Genomic DNA, 21,212 nt, shown 5'->3' with positions numbered 1-21,212 from the left:
TAATTTTTCCAAGTAAATTTCTTCAGGGCCAACCAGTTAGAGTCTTGTAGTAGAGAAATTTACCAAGGTAACCCAGAGCTAGACACATATAATTGGCCACAAACCCAACAATTGGATTGATTTTTAAAACTAGCATAGTATCAGGCCTATGATAGAAAAGCATTTGATTTATATACAAAGGTCTAAGAAGTCAAGAGAACACTATAAACGATCATACGAATCAGGTCCGGTATCTTGGACAAGCTGTCTACCTCTGATGTCGTTGTCTTCTCATCCTGGTGTACTGTAGTTTTTCTTGTTTGAGCATCATTTTAAGGTGAGATCAGGTCAGCTGTCTTCTCTATAGACCAATCCAGTGTAAGGGCCTTTGGAAATGGGAATTAATCTAAGAGTTAATTTCCCTTCAGTTTTATTCTGTATGAGCTAGTTAAGAGTACCTGATAAAAAGTCTTTCCATCCAGGTTGGAGACAGTCTCTTAAATTATGTCTTTTTTCAGTCCTGGTTGCAGGTCATGAGGCATCTGATCTTCGTCCAAAGATAGATTACTGAGACAAGCTTCAGAAACAAACTTTTACATTAATATCACATAACAATTGATCATAGACTTTTTATTTTGCTGAAACACTTATAGGATCTCAGACTGAACTTTTAATATAAAACAGGACTGGGAAACTCACACCAAAGGCTTATCACAGATTTTGCCTAACAAATCTAGGTGAATTCTTTTCTTTTAAGGTCTCAAAAATTCCTTGAGATTTTTGTACCTGTTAGTGAGATAACCTTTTTAGCTCATTTGATAAACTTACTGGAAACTTAAGAGTTTTAAATTTCTGGAGGAGTCAGATAGAGAGAAAATACAGTTGTCTTGTTTATAATGTGTAATTTTACCAAATTATTTTTATAATTAGTTTAAGAGGAAGGTTTTTTCTGTTCCCAGAAAACACACAATTTAAACCTGTAATTTCTCAGATAGAAACCATAAAAGTTATAAGCATATTCGCTGGTTCATTCAGTCCTTTGTTAACTTTTGTGAAGTCATCAGGTTTTTCATCAGAATACCAAGACATATCAAAATGTTAAGAACTCTATATAATTTCTAGGATATCTGTATTAGTAACTTTTTATACATTATAATATGAGCGGATTTATTACTCATTTGATAATCTTTTTCATGTAATTTAACCAACCAAATAAACAGTTTAATATCTCTCTTTGGGATGTTTCAGGGGCCCTCTGAAACACCCCAGAGTTAGCTAGATGTCAAAGAAACTTCAAAAGAATTCAATTTAGGAAGTTTTATCAAAAAGATCGATTAAAAGCTTTAGAACATTTGGTCAGATTCAGTCAATGTTGATGGGTGTATCATTTAGCTTGTTGATATGTCACAATGGGCGCAAATACCAAGGCTCAAGGTCTAGTGAAAGTCAGCTCCGCCATCTTGGACCTAATTAGCTCTAACCAGTTTTCTTATGACCGTGTCATTTTAAACAAAATCTATTTATTTAACTAAGTGTAATCTAATTTTAGAAAATCTTGATCATGCATAACTCTTTTTAGTATTTTTTTACCTTTTTTTTACTGAAAGCACACTTCCTGCTTTCCTTTAGCAACCAAGAGCTAACTTTTATATTAGCATTTTATAGATTGGTGAGCATAAATACCAGTGATAATTTCTAAAACCCTTGCTTTTTTAAAACATTTTAGGATGGCATCAAACATTATTCATTTATAGTCCCAAATCTCTTTAGTTTTTCTGTAAAAAGAAATCAGTGTTTAGTAGTAAGTGTTTCAAAATCTTATTTCATTTGGAAATGACCGAATTATTTAATAGACTTTCAATACTTAGTTTATCACAACCCTTAGAAATTCAAGTTACGCCAATTTGGGGAGACTATTGTAGACAGATATTTTTAAAGAATAATTATTCTTAATAGAGTTTATATATAAACTCATACCTCATTTACATTTTTTAGAAGTTTTTTCACTCGAGGTAATTTCTTTGTTGACAAACTTATAATAGGTATAATATTTAACTTATATTAAACCTAGGTACAATGAAAATATTCTACTTGATGTTAATTACTCTAAGACATGTCTATATTAGATAGGTCAACAAAAAACATTAATATCAGGTATTTAATACTGAATATTTCCCAGTTCACCTGAACCTGGAATTTATTGTTTAATTTAGAATTATTTGATTTGTAAGTGCTTACCTTTTTTAAGCCAATTAAATAGAGCTCATTTACAAATTAACCTAAAAATATTACCCAGAGACAAAAACATACCAAGACATATTTAGACAGACACACTGCAAGATCTAGCTTTATTTTCTAAGTTTGGTCATGAATTAGATATTACAATATAAAATTTACTAGTTTATAAAAAAAGCTGAAATAAATAACATTTTTAAAGGCTTTTTTCTTTTTTTTTTCAGTCTCAGGAGTTAGAGATGGTCTAGATAAGTGTTCCTGAGAGCCCTGGTCTCAAGGCACAGGGAAAGAAAATCAAGCTCTAACAAAATGGTGGCAGGTCTAAATGGTGGCCAGACAAAGCAAAATGGCCATCACAAATCACAACACAGAACAGAGTTAAAACACACATATAAACCTGGCAGTCCTCATCAGACACTCTCTTAAATACAAGAATACAGTCTCTCAGAAAACCTTTTATAGAGACACAAAACTTCAGATGTCTTCAAAGATTTCAAAAGGAGGAAAGGAAGCCAGGTTGAAAGAAGGGGGAGGAGGCGGGAAAGGGGGGCAAAAGGGGTGGCCTTACAGACGTCTCCTGCCACCTGCAGACACCCAGGCGTTACGGGACTTTTCCCTGGGCTTCCAGAAAAGGGAGGACTGGAACTCGGCCCTACCAGAAACCAGACCAGAAAATTCGAGTTCTCTGCCAAGAGGAGGTGATCAGTCTCCAATCCTCAGCTCAAGCTGAGGCCCTTCGACCAGATTCCTGCGTCCAGGACCGGGGGACTAGAAAAACGGGAAGGATAGGAAGGGCTAAGGAGAGGAAAGAGAGAGGGAAGGGGAGGGAGGTCAATAAAGTCTCTTGTTCCTTACCGGTCGGGGCACTCTAGCCAGTTGTCCGCGTCAGGAGGAGACCACGGACAAAAGGGTCCCAGTTGCGGCCGCTGGGTCTGGTCCATTGGCAGGCAAGCTGGCCCCTGAGTACCCCGAGTGGTCAGGATGTCAGTCTCAGCGAAGATGTCCCTTCGTGGTCGCCATTTGTTGCAGGAAGGGGGACCCCTTCCAGGGCCCGAAACTGGGCTCTTGTCTAACACTGGGAAATGAATTGTCCGAGGAGACACATGTGCTGACAAAGCAAGAGATTTTATTGGGAAAGGGCACCCGGGTGGAGAGCAGTAGGTAAGGGAACCCAGGAGAACTGCTCTGCTGCGTGGCTCAAGCAGTCTTGGGTTTTATGGTGATGGGATTAGTTTCCGGGTGGTCTTTGGCCAATCATTCTAATTCACAGTCTTTCCTGGTGGCGCACGCATCGCTCAGCCAAGATGGATGCTAGCAAGAGGGATTCTGGGAAGTGGACGGACAGGTAGTGTCTCCTCTCGATCTTTCCCGAACTCTTCCGGCTGGTGGTGGCCTATTAGTTCCGTATTCCTTATCAGGATCTCCTGCCATAAAACAACTCATGCAAGTGGTTACTATGGTGCCTGGCCAGGGTGGGCGGTTTCAATCAGTGTGCTTCCCCTAACAGTAGCCCTAATGCCTTCACGCTTGCCTTAAGTACCCCACCTTGGACTTTTAACCTGGGCCTGCGAATTCCCTACATTCCAAGAATTCTTTGTTCACAATTACCTGCCTTTCCTGTTTCATTTGGGCTTCTGTTCTATTGTAGCAATTGATCTTACCTAGTTTTTAGGAGTGGAGAAGGCAACGGCACCCCACTCCAGTACTCTTGCCTGGAAAATCCCATGGACGGAGGAGCCTGGTAGGCTGCAGTCCATGGGGTCGCTAAGAGTCGGACATGACTGAGTGACTTCACTTTCACTTTTCACTTTCATGCATTGGAGAAGGAAATGGCAACCCACCCCAGTGTTCTTGCCTGGAGAATCCCAGGGACTGGGGAGCCTGGTGGGCTGCTGTCTCTGGGGTTGCACAGGGTCGGACAGGACTGAAGCGACTTAGCAGCAGCAGCAGCAGTTTTTAGGAGATGTAATTCCAGCTGTCAGTGTCTTAAACTCTCAAAGAGGAGTTTGTATTTTAGAAAGAGGATACAATGTCTCAAACAGCTGACCTAGGTTCTTCAAAAAGTTACTTAGCGGCAAAGATATATGGGAGAGAGGCTGTTCTAGATTAAATGAGACAAAGAGATACTTCCAAATACAGAGTGTGAACCTTGTCTGCATCCTGATTTGGAAAAATATAAAAGCTGTAAAGAAAGCTGAGCGCAGAAGAATCGATGCTTTTGAACTGTGGTGTTGGAGAAGACTCTTGAGAGTCCCTTGGACTGCAAGGAGATCCAACCAGTCCATCCTAAAGGAGATCAGTCCTGGGTGTTCATTGGAAGGACTGATGTTGAAGCTGAAACTCCAATACTTTGGCCACCTCATGAGAAGAGTTGACTCATTGGAAAAGACTCTGATGCTGGGAAAGATTGAGGGCATGAGGAGAAGGGGACGACAGAGGATGAGATGGTTGGATGGCATCACCGACTCAACAGACATGGGTTTGGGTGGACTCCAGGAGTTGGTAATGGACAGGGAGGCCTGGTGTGCTGCAGTTCATGGGGTCGCAAGGAGTCGGACAAGACTGAGTGACTGAACTGAACTGAATAGATGTTCTTGGGACATTTGGGACGGTTTACATAGAAAATTTGTATTAAAGGATGTATAATGATTTTCTTAGCTGTGATCATAGTATTATGGTTATGCGGCAGTCCTTAATTCTTTGGAAATGCATGCTGAAGTATTATGATCTCTAAAACTTAGATTAGAAAAATAAAGCAAATACAGCAAAATGTTAGCAGTTGTTGAATTCATGCAGAGGATATACAGATAGATGTTCATTGTACTATTTCAGCTTTTATGCATGTTGAAATTTTTCATAATAAAGATTTGGAAAACAGGAAAGCTATTCATTAATACAACAATATTTAAATTGTAAATTTCATGCAATGGAGAATTCAGACAGCATGAAGAACTTCTTGAGCTGGAGTAGCTAGTTCTGGCTCCTCTAAATTTCTACTGTTGTTGTTTAGTCCTCTTTTGCGACCTTGTGGACTGTAACTCGCCAGGCTCCTCTGTCCATGGGCTTTCCCAGGTAAGAGTACTGGAGTGGGTTGCCATTTCCTTCTTCAGGGCATCTTCCCGGCCCAGCGATCAAACCCACATCTCCCACATTGGCAGGCAGGTTCTTTATCACTGAGCCACCAGGGAAGCCCTCATTTCTACTGCTTCTTCCCTATTCCACTTACCATTCATTCAAAGATTCAGATTTTGTCCTGTTGACAGCAGCTGCTCGAGCTAGAGGAAGGAAGATGAAGTTTCTCAGGGTGATGACAGCTTATTTTTACATATAGATTATAAGTCATAGATTACCGTGAATATCACTGGCAGTGTGGTTTGTTAGAGATTGTTGTTTTTTTTACTTTGAATAAAGGCTGTTTCAAGTCATTAAAAACAAAAGTTAGATAAACTATATTCTTTTATGTTGAATGGATATTATAATCTATGTAAAAATTGATAATTTAATACTAATTTCATAAGAATTAGTGGACATAACTGAATTGTTAAGTGTTGCATTTGGAATAACTTTGGCTCTAACTTTGAAAGTAAATAACAAAAATAGTCTATTTCAGATCACATCACACTATAAAGTACAGTTCCATAATTAGTGCTAGTTGAAATTAAGACTGAGAAAGATGCAGCTAGTGTTGAATTTTTCTTTCAGCTTTGTGAAGAGTTTTACATTTTAAAAATGGATATGGAAAACAGTATTGATGTTCTAAAAAATTAATAAGCAGAACTATCATATGATCTACTAACACCTGGGTGTTTATCCAAGGGAAATGAAATCACTATCTCAAAGATATTTGCACCCCCATATTCATTGCAGCTTTATTTGCAACAGTCAACACATGGAAACAACCAATGTCCATCTGTGGATGAATAGATAAAATGTGATATACATATATATATTATTCAGCCATAAAAATGAAGAAAATCCTGCCACTTGTGATAACATGGATGGACCTTGAGGGCATTATACTAAGTGAAATAAGTCAGACAGAGAAAGACAAATATTGTATGAACTCACTTATATGTGGAATCTGAACAAACCTGAACTCATAGACACAGAGAACAGATTGATGGGTTGGTTACCAGAGGTAGGGGGTAGGGAGTGGGTGAAATGGATGAAGGTGGTTAAAAGATGTAAACTCCTAGCTATAAGATAAATAAGTCCTGAGGATACAATGTACAGCATGGTGAGTATAGTTAGCAATATTCTATTGTATATTTGAAGGTCACTAAGAGAGTAGACCTTAAAATTCTCATCACAGGAAAAAATTGTAACTATGTGTGGTGATGGATGTTAACTAAACTTTTGGTGGTACTTTTGCAATATATACACATATCAAATCATTGTATTATACACTTAAAACTAATATGTTAAATATCAATTATATCAATAAAATGGAAATTTCATGTGATTCAAACTAATTATCAGTGGAAAAAAAAAGACTCCTGCCTTCATAGAATTTTCATTTTACTGAGGAGTTTATTACAGTATAACATATTATTCCAAAATTTAGTGGCTTAAAAAAACCAACAATTATTATCTCACAGTTTCTGTGGGTCATGAATTTGGGAGTGGTATAGATGGGTGGTTCTGGCCCAAGATCTCTCATGAGGTTGTAAGTCTGTATGTCAGCTGAGGCTGCAGGCATCTGAAGACTTAACTGAGTCTGAAGAATCAGCTTCCAGGACAGGTCACTCACCTGTTTATTGGCAGGAGGCCTTAGGGTCTTTGCTGGTTACTGATTGTAGGCCTCACTTTCTCACCATGTCAGCCTCTCCATAATGCTGCTTGAGTGTCCTCATGACATAGCAGGTGGCTTCCCCTAGATGGGGTGATTGAAGAGAGAGGACAAGGAGCAAGCCACAATGATTTTTCCCCCCAACTTCAGTGCCTTTTATCTTGGAAATCACACCTTGTCACTTCCACTAGTGATTTGGAAGCAAGTCACTGAATTGAGGCCACATTCAAAGGTGTTAAATTTGATCTCTTGAACGAAGGAGTGACAAAGAATTCATGAACACATTTTAAAACAACAACAGGAAGACAGATAATAAGTAATCAACATAGCAAGTAAATTATGGAGCTTATTAGAAGGTTTTAAGTTCTATGAACATGAGAAAAAAAGACGGAAGAAATAAGGGGAATCAGAGTATGTGTGTGTGTGGAAGGGATGTAGGTTGCAATTTTCAACAAGGTGCTCAGTGTAAGACTCGTTAGGAAGATTAGATTTGAGTAAAGACTTGAAAGAGATGAAGAAGTTAGCTAAACAGATATCTAAGAGAAGAAAGCACTAAATCAAGGGAATAGGTAACCTAAAAGAGCTGGGATGGGAGTAAAATGAGGTGAGAGAAAAGAATGCTAACCGTATTATATTAGTAGTATATTTTCAGTTGGGCAGGTGGGAACGTTGAAGGATTCTTTTTTCTTTTTCTTTTAACTTAAATTTTTTGTTGTTTTTTAAGTTTTTATTCTATATTAGAGTATACTTGATTAGCAATGTTGTGTTAGTTTCAGGTGTATAGCTAAGTGATTGAGTTATACATATACATGTATCTATTCTTTTTCAAATTCTTTTCCTGTTTAGGTTATTAAAGACTGTTAAGCAGAGCTCCCTGTGCTATACAATAGGTCCCTGTTGGTTATCTATTTTAAATATAGTAGTGTATATGTGACAATCCCAAATTCCCAATCTACCCCTGCTTCCCACCTTCCCCCCCAAAACCCTAAGTTCCTTCTCTAAGTCTGTGAGTCTGCTTCTGGCTTTGTAAATAAGTTCATTTGTATCATTTTTTTAGATGTCACATATAAATTATATCATATGATATTTGTCTTTCTCTGTCTGACTTATTTCACTTTGTATGATAATCTCTAGGTCCATCCATGTTGCTGCAAATGGCCTGGTTCATTCTTTTTTATGGCTGAGTAATATTCCACTTTATGTACCACATCTTTATCCATTCATCTGTTGGTGAACATTTAGATTGTTTCCATGTCTTGGCTATTGTAAACAGCACTGCAATGAACACTGGGGTACATGTAAGAGGAAGGGTTATTTCCATGGCTGATATTAATAAGTTTATTGTTTCTAATAGGAATGTAAAGAAGAAATCAAAATGGATCTGAGTATGAGTGTGAATTCTGTCACCATCTCTGTTGAGGGAATGACATGTAGTTCCTGTGTTTGGACCATTGAACAGCAGATTGGAAAACTGAATGGTGTACATCATATCAAAGTAAGTTATTCCTTGGAAATCAGTGCTGTTGACTGGAATTCTTCTGGGAAATTATACTTCTAACACTGAAATAGATGCAGAAACACTAACATGTATGACATAAAGACTGTCATACTTCAAACCTTGAAGCTGAGTAAGTTTTCTTTGGCCCATTAACTTATTTTCTTGTTAAAGACAATAATAAATTATACATTTTTAAAATTTAAAAACATCTGAAGATTGAGTCTTGATGTTATGGTTGTATCAGTTTATATTTTATGAGTATAGGTGCTGACATGAGTTTGAACAAACCCTGGAAGATAGTGAAAGACAATGAATCCTGGTGTGCAAAGAGTCAGACACAACTTATCGACTGAACAACAACAACATTTTTTATTACTGTTGATGTCATATTGAACTAAAATACGTGTTCTCAAAGGAAGGATTATGGGGTTTCTTTCTCTTTTATATCATGCCAGTTAGTATGTTTAGTAATAATGTAATCTTCCCTAAGAACGTGCATATAAAGTATAACTAATTTTCTAAACATTTTCACTTTAGTTTTTAATTGCAAAACTAAAATAGACTTTTGTTAGACTATCTTAACACACTCCTGCTGTAATTCATCTCAGATTCCTACTTAGTGTAAAAGAGTGATTTATTGTACATTCTAGTTCCTCTGTAGTGAACATGAATTGTTATTATAATTATTATACATAAATAAGAAAAGCTAAGCTTTGTTTAACACCTTTTAAACACAAAAGCCAAAAGTAGCAAAGTCAACACAGGACTACCCCAAAGGAAACAAAATGATACCATGCCCCTTATATCCTGTAAAAAAATGTCTTTGGATGTTTCCTGGGCTCGTTTTTTTTGACTAGACATAGTGTGTTAAAGCTGCAAGGGGTCTTAGATATGACTTAAGTAGTCTAACCCCCTCATTTTACACATGGACAGACTGAAGCCCAGATAAGGAAGTGATTTGTGCTAAATTACACAGCTACCTAATATCAAATAAAACTAGGACTCAAGTTCCATGATTCCTGGGCCAGAATGTTTTCTGGTCATACAGTATTTACAGATGCATTTTAATTTGCATATGGTTCTCAAACTTGTGATCTCCAATTTATTCTGTCATATAGCTTCCAAAAAAAAAAAAAGCAGCCTGGTGTTTTCATCACCAACTTGCTTCCTACCACCAAATTGCTGTTTTAGCTCTGTGTCACTATTCTTTATATAAATTCTTCTCAGAATAATTTGAATATTTTTAGCATGAGATGCTTTGAATTGTATTTTATTTGTCACTGTATTTTTAATCTTTCTATTTCCATGTTCATAAAAGTATCTTTTAAAGTCTTTGGGGTTAAAAATATGTTTTGATGAAGTCCAACTTTCTCAGTTTCAGCACTGTTGACATTTTGGGCCGGATAATTCTTTGTCTTAGGAGAGTGCTTTGAAGGATGTTTAGCAACATCCCTCGCCTCTAACCATGAGATGCCAGTAGCCTCTCCTTCCACTTGTGACAACCAAAAATGTCTCCAGACATTGCCAGTGTTGCCTAGGGATGAAATTGCCTTCAGTTGGAGATCACTCCTGTAGTCCCTTCTCAGAGAATCTCTATTGTATACCCTTTGGCTCTTCAGTTATTATTTGATGATGGTAAATTGATTTTCAAACAGGCTAATGTGCCCCTTTCTCTTCATATTAGCTTCTTATGGTTCTTTTTTGCCAGTGACAGGTATAGTGAACAGTGTTTCTCAAACCACAGCATGAGAATCACCTGTAAGGCTTGTAAAACATAGATTGCTGAGTTCCACACCCAGAGTTTCTGTTTTAGTAATAGATCTGAATGGGGCCTAAGAACTTGACTAAAGCTGTGGTCCTGGGACCACAGTTTAAGAGCCATTGTATTGCATGAGCTATACTTACATTAAAGATTATTTGCCATTTGTTTGAAATTTAAATTTAACTGGGTCTGTCCTATATTTTCATTTACTAAATCTAGTTGGTAACCTACTTTGAAATCATTCCCCTTTACTTTTAGAGCCTCATAAGCACTGATTTATTTATTGTTCCTATAGCTTTAATTTTTAAAAACTGCCATATAAATGGAATCATATAATATGTAGCCTTTTGAGCCTGGCTTCTTTCATTTAACATTGTGCATCTGAGATTCATCCATGTTGTTGCATGTATCACTGGCTCTTTCCTTTTTGTTTCTGAGGTGTTATTCTCTTGTGTGGATGTACCAAAGTTTGTTTACCCATTCATCTATTGAGAGACATTGGACTGTTTTCACTTTCTTTTGTGATTATGAAAAATGCTCTGAACATTCACATCCAAGTCTTTGTGTAGGTATAAGTTTTAATTTCTCTTAGGCAGATTCCTAGGATTGGATTTGTTCTATCATGTGGTAAGTGTATGTTCAACTTTTTGAGACACTGGCAAATGATTTACCATAGGGGCTGTGCTATTTTATGTCCCCACCAGCAATGTTTGAGGATTCCACTTTTCTCACATTCTCTACAACACTTTGTTTTACCAGTCCTTTTAGTTTTAGACATTCTCGTGGGTATGTAGTGGTATCTCAATTCTCATTCCCTTAATGGCTAATGAAATTGAGTATCTTTTTTTGTGCTTCTTAGGTATTTGTATACCTTCTTTGTGAAATGTCTGTCAAGCCTGTTGTGAAATTTTTAGCTGCATGTTTTGTTATTATTCAGTTTTGATCATTTTCTGTATATTCTGAGTATGTCTTCTCTTAGATATACGTCTTCCAATTTTTTCCCCAGTCCGTGGGTTGACTTTTTAATCTTTTAAAAGTGTCTTTCCCAGAGCAGCAGTTTTCACTTTTGTTGAATTCTAATTTATCCACTTTTTTTATGGAGCATGCTTTTGGTGTCATAGCCAAGAAATCTTGACCTTACCCAAGATCACAAAGATTTTACACCTGTGTCTTCCAAAAGATTTTACATTTAGATCTATGATCCATTTTAAATTAATCTGTATACATTATGAGGTATGAGTTGAGGTTAATTGTCTTAAATATGGATGTCCAGTTTGCTAAGCATCTCTATTTGTTGAAGAGTTTATTTTTTCTCCATTGAATTGCCTTTGCACCTTTGTTGAAGCCCAATTTACCATATACTTATGGATATATTCCTGTATACTCTGTTCTGGTCCATTGATCTGTGTGTCTGTCCTGTAAATATCACACAATCTTGATTATTGTAGCTTTGTAATGAACCTTAAAATCAAGTAGTATAATTTCTCAACTTTGTTATTTTTCAGAATTATTTTAGCTATTCTATTTTCTTTCCATATACACATAAATTTTAGAATCAGTATATAGGTTTCTATGAAAATATCGCCTGGGATTTTGACTGTGATTGTGTTGATTCTATAGATCTATTTGGATAGAATTAACATCTTAATAATATTAAGTATTTAAACCTTTGCACATGATAATAATATTAAGTATTCAAGCCTTTGCACATGATATAACTCTCCATTTATTTAGGTATTCCTTATCAGGGATCTGTAGTTTTCATTGTGCAGATCCTGCATATATTTTATTGAACTTAATTATTTTCTGTTTTTAAATGATGTTTAAATGGTACTTTTTTAAAATTTCAGTTTCAGTTGTTCATTACAAACATACAGAAATGCGGTTGGTTTTTGTATGTTGACTTTGTATCCTGAACTTTGCTAAACTATCATTAAATCTGTTAGCTTCTCTGAAGATTCTTTGAGATTTTCCACATAAGCAATTATATCATCAGGGCATAAAAATAGTTTTATTTTTTCCTTTCTAGTCTGTATGTATTTTATTCATTTTCTGTCTAGAACTTCCATTATGATTTTGAATAGGAGTGATGAAAGTGAACATCTGTGTCTTGTTCTGATTAAGGGGAAAACATTGTCCTTCACCTTTAAGTATTGTGTTAATGTAGGGTTTTGTAGATGCCCTATATCAGGTTAAGGAGATTCTTTCCTCTTCCTGGTTTTCTGAGAGCTTTTATTTGTAATCATGAATAGATGTTGAATTTTTTCAAGTGCTTTTTCTGCATCTAGAGGTGATCATATTGTGTTTCTTCTTGAAGGCTGTTAATATGGTGTATTACATTGATTGATTTTCAAAATGTTATACTAGCCATGCACTCCCAGGATAAGCCCAACTTGGTCAAAGAATACTTTTAATGAAAAATTTCAAACATACACAGAAGTACAAGGAATCTCCTTGTACCTGTCACCCATGGAATTCCTTGCTATTTATTTTCATGACAGCATCATTTGATTTTGATCATGTATTTTGCTGCTGCTTTGAAGATTTGATCTGGGCCTTCCTGCCTGTTGTACTTTGTTTAAGGTAGAGGTCCCTGACTATGCTTAGTTGCTCAGTAGTGTCCAGTTCTTTGCGGCCCCATGGACTGCAGCATACCAGGCTCCTCTGTCCATGGGGATGTTCCAGGCAAGAATACTGGAGTGGGTTGCCATGCCCTCCTCCGGGGATCTTTCCAACCCAGGGATCAAACCCGGGTCTCCCATACTGTGGAAGGATTCTTTACCGTATGAGTCACCAGGAAAGCCCTGACTAATGGATTGGAAATTCCTAGCATATCTCCATGCCATTTTCAAGCCTTTCTGCTGCCCTCTGTCCACCTCTTTTCTTGTCACTCTTCAGAATTCTCAGCATTGTTTGGAGCATAATTTCAGTGCTCTTTCACGTGCTTCATTCAGTTTGGTTCCCCACTTGTTCTTACCAATTTCTCTCCAATTTGTATCTGAGGGCCCAAAGACATTAATACCTCCTTGCCAAAAGTTTGGGGATTTCTACTCTAATGATGGTAATATATGGATGCTTTTTCTTAAATATACTGTGAATTGCTGACTCTTCAGCATGTTTATTTTTATTGCCAGGGCTTAATGAGTCAGTGTGTAATTTTGACTGAGTTGTGTCTTCATTTGTATAATATACTTATTGTTTTAATATATTGTTTAAGCTTTCGAATCATTAAAACAACTTTATACTGGTGGTGGTTCTATTTACTGGAAGTTTTCTGTAATTTTTCTTTTATTCAGTATTCATTACAGTGATGACAGAAAGTTAATGCAACTTTGGAATTTGATCAGCTTGCATCAGTCCTAAAAAGGTTTTTCTTTGACTAGTTCAGATCCATATGCAAAAGATAAATTTTAGACATGCTGCCCAGAGTAGATGTAAATATTCTAAAGGGAGCTTTATCTAATTGGACATCAGATTTACTACAGGATTTAGAATTAGGAATCTGATGGATTCTAATAATCAGAAGCTCATTACATATTTTAAGTGCTCAAATCATTAAATTGAAACCAGAATGTTTTGTGTATCTCCACATCAAATACTTATGGGAGTTCTGTCTTTTAATCTTAATCTAAACATTAAGTTTTTACCCATTCTTCAGAGATTTCAAATGGATTTTAGCTTTTCAGTGAAGTAGGGGATTCATGCTTTCTTGTCCTTACAGTGTTCTTGTCTGTGATTCATGCATCTCATAAGATCTTAAGCAAATTAGCTTCAGTTTACCTTGTTTTTATTACCAGAAAATTGGCTAATTGGCACATAGTGATTCTTCATGAAATTTGATACAAAATTTCACCACATGTTGTGGTGCCAATATGTTGACAGTTATTTTCTATATCTGAAACTCTACGTGTTTTTTTCCATGTCTGAATCTCATATTCATCTTGGCCAGAGAGGACAAAGTAAACTGTATCCATTTTACTATTTGTTTGGGAAGAAAGCAGTGTTTCTCATTTGCTTACTAAACTACACACTCTGGTCAGATGAAACTATGTTGATGGTTCTGGCAGGAAAATCTTCCTTTACATATTACAGTGTAATATGCCTTCTGCTGAGTTTTCTGTCCTGTAGGTATCCATGTGAATACTTACATATGAAGTTTTCACTTTCACTCATGCTCCAAATGTGGGGTTTCCTCTGATTCTCCAGGCAAGGATACTGGAGTGGGTTGCTATGCCCTCCTTCAGGGGATCTTTCTGACCCAAGAATCAAACCAGCATCTCTTACGTCTCCTGCATTGGCCCGCAGATTCTTTACCTCTAATGCCACTTGGGAAGCCCCATTTACCATCTACCTTGGCATAACTACAGTCTTAGAGGCTTCCTCATTGCCTCCTCTCTTCCTCCCCGCCCTAAGGACATTGCTGCCTTTAATTTGTTTTGAGGAGAGAGCCAAGTTGGAAAATCTGAGAGATAACAGGTAACTTTTATTAACTCTACTACAAGTTTCCTCCAAAGTGTTTGCATTCAGAATACTCAAATTTCTAAAAACATTTTGCAATTTTTCACTAATTGTGACTGTCCAAAAATCAGAGAGATATTTTTGCAATTTGCTAATTAGAAAAGAGGATGGCAAAAATAGCTCTGCAACCTTCGGTTCCAAAACTTTAAAAATGAATAATTTCAGTGAATAAGTATGACATCTGTACTTGATTTATCCTCAAGTGAAACCAATTAAACTTCTCCACTTGAGCTAAAATGGCTGTTGCTAGGGGCCAGAATAGAAGCTAAGTCTTAATTAAGTGTGTGCTAATTTCAGTAAAGCTGTTTTAACCATCTAGAAACTAGTTCACATAGTTTTTCTTCAAATTACTTAGGTTCTTATTGTCTCCTGACAACTTAATGCATTTTCCAAAACCCTCAACTCTCTGACAAACTGTTTTAAATTATTAAATTTTTCCTAGTTATCTATGTAAAACTAAAAGATGAGATTCTCTTTTGACATTTGCAAGTACATTCCTGTATAAATTTTCCCCTAGAGACTTATTGCACCCCACTCATATATAAGGCTGCATCTTCCACTTTACTGCATTCACCACTGCTTAATATGACCTATTTAAAGTATTGGAGTTTCAGCTTCAGCATCAGTTCATTGGAAGGACTGATGCTGAAGCTGAAACTCCAATACTTTGGCCACCTCATGCGAAGAGTTGACTCATTGGAAAAGACCCTGATGCTGGGAGGGCTTGGGGGCAGGAAGAGAAGGGGATGACAGAGGATGAGATGACTGGATGGCATCACCAACTCGATGGACATGAGTTTGAGTGAACTCCGGGAGTTTGTGATGGACAGGGAGGCCTGGCGTGCTGCCATTCATGGGGTCACAGAGAGTCAGACACAACTGAGCAACTGAACTGAACTGAAAGTCAGAAAAATGCAATTAAGTTGGATTAAGCTGTACAAGAAAAGTAGCAGAAGTATAACATGAAAGCACTTTGTGTTATCAACAGTGATTTATATGGATCCTAGTGACAGATATTTAAGGCTATAATTTCCTGAGTACATTCATAATTTGTTTGCTAAAAATGAAGGTAGACATATTTTTTCTGCCTTTTCCAGCTCTGCCTCTACAGTCAGAAGCCCATATGATACAGAGTATACTAGTAATCCTTCTTCTTTTCTCCTTCCTTTAAAATGTATATTACTAAGTGTTGTTTTCTAGGCCCAGAGACAGGTTTATAGTGAAGCTAAGCTTAAGTTTCAGAGCCTTCCACTTGCATCGACCCCTTCTAAGATCTGGAAGGAATCAAAGCAATGTTCCCATGGTTATGTGTTTTTGTGAAAGTAAAATATTTTAACCACAATCCTTTAAATCCATTGTCTACTTCCACTTCGACCCACCTCTTTTAGACTTCCCTTTTATGTAGGTAGTATTGGATGTGCCACAGGCATTTTGGGGATCTGATTAATAGGTTGAATTGGGGATATGTTTAGTTTGGGGTTAGTAAAATATTTGGCTTTAAAGGGCTTCCCAGGTGGTGCTAGTGGTAAAGAATCCGCCTGCCAATGCAGGAGACACAAGAGATGCAAGAGACATGGATTCGATCTCTGGGTCAGGAAGAAGAGAATGGAGAGGGAATGGCTACCCACTCCAGTATTCTTGCCTGGAGAATTTCATGGACAGAGGAGCCGGGCAGGCTACAGTCCATGGGGTTCCAAATAGTCGGACACGACTGAGCATGCATGTGCGCATGCGCGTGCACGCACATATACACACACGGTTCTTAGTTGATTCTGTGTATAATGAAATTTGTGCTGCAGATTCTGGTAGAATAATGTCCTTACCACTCATGATGCCAACTCACCAGGGTCATGGCATAAAGGAGTAGGGCCTAGTGTAAAAGTGATAAATGAGTGTTATCAATTCAAAGAGTATTTAAAACTAGTTCACTGCACAAGTAAACTTCTGAAATGCCCTGAGATCTCATTGCTCCTATATGAAAGAAATTTGATAGTTTTCCCAAATTTGACAATCATATATAAAATGATTTTACAAAATCACCGTTAAATGAAGCAGCAGAGTACATATATAGCCAAACATGTAGAAAGAGAAAATATTATACAGGTATAGGAGGTATTATTAATAAAAAAGTTACTTTAATGGATTTTATGGTATTTGGTAAGTTTCAAAACTTTATAACTTGTAATTTTGTTACTCATTTATTTTTTTTCATTTACTTTTATAAGTTGGAGGCTAATTACTTTACAATATTGTAGTGGTTTTTCTCATACATTGACATGAATCAGCCATGGATTTACAAGTATTCCCCATCCTGATCCCCCCTCCCACCTCCCTCTCCACCCGATTCCTGTGGGTCTTCCCAGTGCACCAGGCCCGAGCACTTGTCTCATGCATCCAGCCTCATTTAGAATATTTACATTTGTACAGATGTTTTTTCATTTATAGTTTTGTGCTATTTTCCTTAGTGAAGGTCCCTCAAAAAGCTTACATTTCAGAGGCCACAAAAGGTGGATTCACCTCTTTCTAGGCACTGTATGGAAAATTGTCCTCGTCTGAACATAATTTATAGTCAGAATGCAGCTTAACACATAAATATTGGTCACTTCTTAAAGACTGTTAAGGTTTAAAATTTCTGGATCATAGTTTCTGAGATTATAATTAAGACTAATGTATAGTCAATTCAGAAACCAGATTTGAAGAGGACATTGTTTCAACTAAGTCAAGGAGCTGTTTGTTGTGTTTGGAATAAAACTCTGGTATGAATTGATATAATTGTGATGTTAAATTGAGTATGATTGTTTTATTTAAAAAATGTTGCAGTGGAACAGATTAGAGATTTAATTAACAGGATTCAAGGCAAGTGAATTGTCAAGAAGTCTCTAACTTTGAAATAAATAGAATCAATATGATTATACCTCTTTGCAGCTTCAGCATTTAAATATAGTTTGGATATTATGTCTTAAATTGCAAAGTTTATAAATGAGTGTTATACTCTTGTTCTGCCAAGACTGTAGACTTTAAAGAGATTAACTTGAAGTTTTATTTAATCACCCCAGTGGTCAGTTCAGCAGGAAAATAAAATGGGTAGATAATGTGAAGGTCTTTCTCTGAGATTGGCCTTTTTGAAAGGGGTAATGTAAAATTAAATTTAATTAGATATAAGCACCAAATGGCTCTAAAGGCTAATGCCTTATTACAGATTACTTTGTCCTTGAAACTTAACTGCGTTTTGTGTACTTTTTCCTTTACTCAGATAAAGGCTGCAGTCCATTTTCCTAACAGACTATCCTTTACAAAAATGGTCATTAAAAAAAAAATGGTCATTTAGGTAATTCCCTGGCAATTCAGTGGTTAGGACTCGTCACTCACTGCTGAGGACCTGGGTTTAATCCCTGGCCAGGGAACTAAGATCCCACAAGCTGCACAGTGTGGCCAAAAAAAAAAAAAAAAACAAAAAACCAATCTAGATGCTAGCAGTTACCAAATTCATCCTGTGGATCAATACATTCCTTGCTCCCCTTAAAATTAACTATTTTTTTTTAATTATTGGAAAAGTAACATATGTCCAGAGTAAAGTCCCCTTTCCAAAAGAAACCAGTTATCAGTTTCCTATGTATGAATTCTCCTAGAAATAGACTGAATATAAGATGAATAACATTTGTAGATCTATATGCTTACTTGAACAACCTAGGTTTGAACTGCACAGGTCCACTTATGCACATTTTTTCAATAAATATGTGTTATAGTACTACACGATCTGTGGTTGGTTGAATCTGAGGGTGTGGAACTGAGGATATGGAGAGCCAAATGTAAAGTTATACATGAGGTGGGTGCCCCCACCCCCATCTCCTTGTTGTTTAAGGGTTAACTGTGTATATATGTGTGTGTATATGTGTGAGGGCAGGAGGAGAAGTGGACAAAAGAGCATGAGATGGTTGGATGACATCACCGACTCGATGGACATGGGTTTCGGTAAGCTCCGGGAATTGGTGATGGACAGGGAGGCCTGGCATGCTGCGGTTCATGGGGTCGCAAAGAGTTGGACACGACTGAGCGACTGAACTGAACTGAAGCATACTATATACATACTGTTCTAACCTTGCTTTTTTTCACCTGGCAAATACATCTTATTGTTTCCTGTCAGCATATAGAAATCTGTCTTTATTTCTAGTTGTAACTTTTTCCCTCTAACATTTGGTATGGCAAATGATGATAGTGCATTGAACATTTCTTTTTTTCAAATGCTGTATTAGAGTAATACAGGCATTTTGCCTTGTATAAATTCTTAGGTAATAAATGGCCATCCATGAAGATGTAGAATCGGTTATTGAAACAGGCTTAGGCTTCTGATTTAGTTGAACCAAGGATCAAAGAAATATCAAATCCAAGGTTTAAAACTAGCAGTAGAGGAATCATGTAAAGAGGGACTTTTACTATTTCCTTTCTTTGTATATAAATTTTTATAATGAATAATCATGCATTAGTTATATAATTTTTGAATAAAGTGAAATTATATTAGCAATGAAAATTTGGAAAAAACACTCAATTTACAGAAAAACAATACTACAACTTAAACTAACAAAATCTCCATGTCTTTTTCATTTTAAAACATTTGACCTTTGAATTGTTAGAGTGGTTTGGGGCTGTTGTCTTAGTCTCTAAAAATTGTCTTTTGCTAGTTCATACTACCCAAAGCAATCTATAGATTCAATGCAATCCCTATCAAGCTACCAATGGTGTTTTTCACAGAACTAGAACAAATAATTTCACAATTTGTATGGAAATACAAAAAACCTCGAATAGCCAAAGTTATCTGAGAAAGAAGAATGGAACTGGAGGAATCAACCTGCCTGACTTCAGACTCTACTACAAAGCCACAGTCATCAAGACAGTATGGTACTGGCACAAAGACAGAAATATAGATCAATGGAACAGAAAAGAAAGCCCAGAGATAAATCCATGAACCTATGGACACCTTATCTTTGACAAAGGAGGCAAGGATATACAATGGAAAAAGACAACCTCTTTAACAAGTGGTGCTGGGAAAACTGGTCAACCACTTGTAAAAGAATGAAACTAGAACACTTTCTAACACCATACACAAAAATAAACTCAAAATGGATTAAAGATCTAAATGTAAGACCAGAAACTATAAAACTCCTAGAGGAGAACATAGGCAAAACACTCTCCGACATAAATCACAGCAAGATCCTCTATGACCCACCTCCCAGAATACTGGAAATAAAAGCAAAAATAAACAAATGGGACCTAATGAAACTTAAAAGCTTTTGCACAACAAAGGAAACTATAAGCAAGGTGAAAAGACAGCCCTCAGATTGGGAGAAAATAATAGCAAATGAAGCAACAAAGGATTAATCTCAAAAATATACAAGTAACTCCTGCAGCTCAATTCCAGAAAACTAAATGACCCAATCAAAAAATGGGCCAAAGAACTAAACAGACATTTCTCCAAAGAAGACATACAGATGGCTAACAAACACATGAAAAGATGCTCAACATCACTCATCATCAGAGAAATGTAAATCAAAACCACAATGAGGTACCATTACATGCCAGTCAGGATGGCTGCTATCCAAAAGTCTACAAGCAATAAATGCTGGAGAGGGTGTGGAGAAAAGGGAACCCTCTTACACTGTTGGTGGGAATGCAAACTAGTACAGCCACTATGGAGAACAGTGTGGAAATTTCTTAAAAAACTGGAAATAGAACTGCCATATGACCCAGCAATCCCACTTCTGGGCATACACACTGAGGAAACCAGATCTGAAAGAGACACATGCACCCCAATATTCATCGCAGCACTGTTTATAATAGCCAGGACATGGAAGCAACCTAGATGCCCATCAGCAGATGAATGGATAAGGAAGCTGTGGTACATATACACCATGGAATATTACTCAGCCATTAAAAAGAATTCATTTGAATCAGTTCTAATGAGATGGATGAAACTGGAGCCCATTATACAGAGTGAAGTAAGCCAGAAAGATAAAGAACATTACAGCATACTAACACATATATATGGAATTTAGAAAGATGGTAATGATAACCCTATATGCAAAACAGAAAAAGAGACACAGAATGTACAGAACAGACTTTTGGACTCTGTGGGAGAAGGTGAGAGTGGGATGTTTCGAGAGAACAGCATGTATATTATCTATGGTGAAACAGATCACCAGCCCAGGTGGGATGCATGAGACAAGTGCTCGGGCCTGGTGCACTGGGAAGACCCAGAGGAATGGGTGGAGAGGGAGGTGGGAGGGGGGATCGGGATGGGGAATACGTGTAATCCATGGCTGATTCATGTCAATATATGACAAAACCCACTACAATATTGTAAAGTAATTAGCCTCCAACTAATAAAAATAAAAAAAAAAAAAAAAAAGAAAAAGCTAAAAAAAAAAAAAAGAAAG

At 36.9% G+C, this 21,212-nt stretch overlaps 1 protein-coding gene across 2 annotated transcripts in view; it reads left to right on the top strand.

The window, feature by feature from the left end:
• The window catches only part of ATP7A (ATPase copper transporting alpha), a 147,529-nt gene that overhangs the window by 66,302 nt on the left and 60,015 nt on the right, over positions 1 to 21,212 (top strand). For both annotated transcript variants that reach the window (XM_043458393.1, XM_043458392.1), the window contains exon 2: positions 8,358 to 8,498. In XM_043458393.1, coding sequence (XP_043314328.1) covers positions 8,379 to 8,498 — 120 coding nt within the window. In that variant the 5' untranslated portion in view covers positions 8,358 to 8,378. The remainder of the gene's footprint in view (positions 1 to 8,357; positions 8,499 to 21,212) is intronic.

This window comes from Cervus canadensis, chromosome X (assembly GCF_019320065.1).
Source record: "Cervus canadensis isolate Bull #8, Minnesota chromosome X, ASM1932006v1, whole genome shotgun sequence".
Lineage (NCBI taxonomy): Eukaryota > Metazoa > Chordata > Mammalia > Artiodactyla > Cervidae > Cervus > Cervus canadensis.
The sequence above is the reverse complement of the archived record's forward strand: the minus strand, read 5'-3'. Positions and strand labels throughout refer to the sequence as shown.